Genomic DNA, 3,972 nt, shown 5'->3' with positions numbered 1-3,972 from the left:
TGTATCAGTTTTTAAAAGAATGGTAAAATCCCGACTTATGATTGAGTTTAACTTTTATAAACTAATGAGTGCGTTGAATGTTTTTGAAATTGAGTGGTGCTGTGATAATGTGCTATGTGCATTAGTTGATAATGAAATTGTTATTTCAGAAGTGTTGATGTAATTTTTAAATTTTTTTAATTATGTTACTTTATTTTTTATTTAATTTTTTTTATTTTGGAATGTATGTATTTTGATTTTGTGAATGAAGTTTGAAAATTTGTAATAAAAGGATTGTCAAATTTAAAAAAAAAATCTCTCTCTCTCTCTCTCTCTCTCTCTCTCTCTCTCTCTCTCTCTCTGTCTCTCTCTCTCTCTCTCTCTCTCTCACTCCAGCGCTCGTCTGTATAATGAGTTTGCTCAGCACACTATGATGTGAACTCATTAATATTCGCTGCTGGCCTGTGTTTAAAGAGCTTGTGCTAATATGATAATGATAACTCACATTTGCTCAGGTTTGAACTGCTGGCAAACATTGGGATTCACTCTGTGGAGTGTGTGTGTGTGTGTGTGTGTGTGTGTGTGTGTGTGTGTGTGTGTGTGTGTGTGTGTGTGTGTGTGTGTGTGTGCGTGCGTGCGTGCGTGCGTGCGTGCGTGCGTGCGTGCGTGCGTGCGTGCGTGCGTGCGTGCGTGCGTGCGTGCGTGCGTGCGTGCGTGCAGGCACGTGCAGAGGGGGGGGCTTTGGGTGCTCGAGCCCCTGCCCTTTTTCAAAATTAATCAAAAGTGCCCCTCTCAGACAAATATCAATGATAATATCGTGGTCAATAAAACTAAATAAATGTGATTATTATAACATGACAATGTATACAATAGTAACGAACGGCTCAAAAGTCGGACATTTCTGTTGAGGCGTTGCCATAAAGCGTTGCTATGGGTTGCGCGCGTTTTGATTGACAGCTGATTTTCCTCTGTTCGGAAACGGCTCTCGAGCCAAATATGGTCCTTTCAGAGAGTCTGTGGCCTTACGGGAAAAAATAAACCAATTTTTTTCCCCCCTCCATAATCAGAGCTAATGTGTTGATTTAATTACAAATCTATATATTATATATTTTAAAGTATTACACAATTCACCAATGCCTGTTTTTCATGTATATACACCAACCAATCGTGATCTGGCAAAGCAAGTTCAAATTCCATTGGGCGATGAGAAGCGGTAATTTTCTGTTCTTATTCATAAATCGGTTGAAAATTACATGGACAGACGAACTAACATTTGTGGAACGATTTCCTGCGGTTTGTCTCATTTTATAAATTGCATCACTGACAAAATGGATTTTAACTGACAACAAATAAATCACTGCACATGCACAAAACCATGCAGCAGCAAAAGTCGCATTAATGGTAAGTAGTGTTAAATTCACTTGTATTTATGTATATTGATACACTGTTTACTATTTCATGAAACTATCAAAGTTAACAAAACCCAAGTGCCACCGGCATCTACAGACCTATTATGCGAAGTGTAGGCTGGTGAAATGGTTACGTGAAAGGACTTTATTATATTAACGTTACCAGTTTTTAATATTATACAGCATGATTTATGAAAGAAGTCTCTTATGTTCATCAAGCCTGCATTTATTTGATAAAAAACAGCAATATTGTGAAATATTATTAAAATAATGGTTTTCTATTCTTAAATAATTTTAAATATATTTTGTTCCTGTGATCACAGCTGGATTTTTAGCATCATTACTCCACTCTTCAGTGTCACATGATCATTCAGAAATCATTCTAATATGAGAATTTAATGTCAATGATGGAAACTGTGATACTATTTTCAAGATTCTTTGATTAATAAAAAGTTAAAAAGAACATTGTAATAAAATTTCACAATATTAGGCTACTGTTTTATTTTTGATTAAATAAATGCAGGCTCGATGAGCATAAGGATTATATATATATATATATATATATATATATATATATATATATATATATATTGCCCCTTTTTTACATTTGAGCCCCTGCCCCTGAAGAACTCTCTGCACGGCCCTGCGTGCGTGCGTGCGTGCGTGTGTGCGTGCGTGCGTGTGTGTGTGCTGTAACCGTGAGGTGTGTGTATTGGGATGAGTGTGTGTGTGATGCGTTATGGCAGATGTTTTCAGATGCAATTCAACATCTGCGTGTTCACACACACACACCTAACGCCGGATCTGCGTCATATTCTCACGCATGCGTCGTGGAGACACACACGGAAGACAAGAACAAGTTGGATAAAGGTGTTATTTTGATTTTTTTTGCGCACAAAAACTATTGTCGTCGCATCGTAAGATTATTGTAGAGTCACTGTGGTGAGATGGACTTTGTAACGACGTTTTTAGTGCCCTTTATGGGTCTTGTGAGTGTAAATGTACTGAATGCCAATGGAGGCCTATCTGAAGCCTTTCTCAGCATCAGCTTTACACTAAAATATCTTCATTTGTGTCTGAAGATGAACGGAGGTCTGACGGGTTTCCAACCACATGAGGGTGAGGAATTAATGACAGAATTTACATTTTTGGGTGAACTAACCCTTTAAATACAATAAACATGTTGAATAAATATTTTATATTTATTTATTAAAAATAGTTTAGTTTTTTTTACTTACCAGAAATTATTTATTGTTTATTTTTATTTATTACACATTTTTATATATACTTTTTATATTTATTTATTTATTGATTAAAGGTTATTTATATTAAATTAACATTTTTGAATGTATATTAAAAAAGTATTTTATTTATTTTTTTAATTACTTTTTTTATATTTACCAGAAATTATTTTATATACATTTGTTTTTCAAAATAATTTTTTATTTATTTACTTATTTGTTTTGAAATTATTTTATATTTTATTGTAATATTTCTTAATATAACTTTAGGATGGCTTTTTTTTTATTGTTTAGCCAAATTTATTTAATATTTCCTTATTTAATCAAAATTACTTAAATAATTGTATATGTATTGACAAGAAATTATTTATTAATTTATTCAGCATTTAAAAAAAAAAAATGTACTTACCATAAATGATTTAAAATGAATGTTTTTGTTGAGAATGATTGATGTGTTTAATATAGTGTGTGATGTGTGAACAGTAGCGGAGCGATGCAGATTTCGCAGCCTCTGATTTGCAGTGATTGTCTTTTGCTATTTGTGAAACTGTCCCAGAAATACACTTGATGCCCCACACCTGCTTCTCTAAGCAGACATCCCGCAGAGATCTAATCACACACACACTTTACAGTAAAGAAGCACAAGGAATAAAAGCTGCTCATGAGCTCCTTCAATGACGCAGATCCGCTTCATGACGTCTGTTCTGTTTCCTTTCAGGACGAGAAGAACCAGGTTCTGACCACCAACATCTGGCTTCAGCTGGTGAGAGATTTACATTCTAACAAATCCACTGCCTTTATGTGTGTGACAACTAGCCCCGCTGTCCTACGCGCGTGCGTGTGAGAGTGTGTGAGAGTGTGTGAGAGTGTGTGAGAGTGTGTGAGAGTGTGTGAGAGTGTGTGAGAGTGTGTGAGAGTGTGTGTGTGTGTGTGTGTGTGAGAGTGAGTGTGTGTGTGAGTGTGTGTGTGTGTGTGTGTCTGTGTGTGTGTCTGTGTGTGTGTGTGTGTGTGTGTGTGTGTGTGTGTGTGTGTGTGTGTGTGTGTGTGTGTGTGTGTGTGTGTGTGTGTGTGTGTGTGTGTGTGTGTGTGTGTGTGTGTGTGTGTGTGTGTGTGTGTGTGTGTGTTTGGTGTCTCGACCCGTATTGGATTGTGATCCAGCCCCGTCTGCATTAGGAGAGTTAGAGCGCTGTCAGAGATCATTACTGATGAACAACATCAGAACCAGAGTCACACACTGGAGTCTGACTGTCTGGCTCCATCACACACACACACACACACACTCACACTCTGCAGATGAGAGCATGTGCTGATGATTGTCTTCTGTGCGGAGAGGATAGTTCACA

General features: G+C 36.7%; 1 protein-coding gene across 1 annotated transcript in view; it reads left to right on the top strand.

The window, feature by feature from the left end:
• LOC307122201 (neuronal acetylcholine receptor subunit alpha-7) overlaps nt 1-3,972 on the top strand; it is a gene marked incomplete at its 3' end in the record, with an annotated part of 59,076 nt that overhangs the window by 14,359 nt on the left and 40,745 nt on the right. The window contains exon 3 of the mRNA XM_079810172.1: nt 3,348-3,392. Within this exon, the coding sequence (XP_079666298.1) occupies nt 3,348-3,392 (45 nt within the window). The remainder of the gene's footprint in view (nt 1-3,347; nt 3,393-3,972) is intronic.

This window comes from Gobio gobio (genome assembly GCF_949357685.1).
Source record: "Gobio gobio genome assembly, chromosome: 25".
NCBI lineage: Eukaryota > Metazoa > Chordata > Actinopteri > Cypriniformes > Gobionidae > Gobio > Gobio gobio.
The sequence above is the reverse complement of the archived record's forward strand: the minus strand, read 5'-3'. Positions and strand labels throughout refer to the sequence as shown.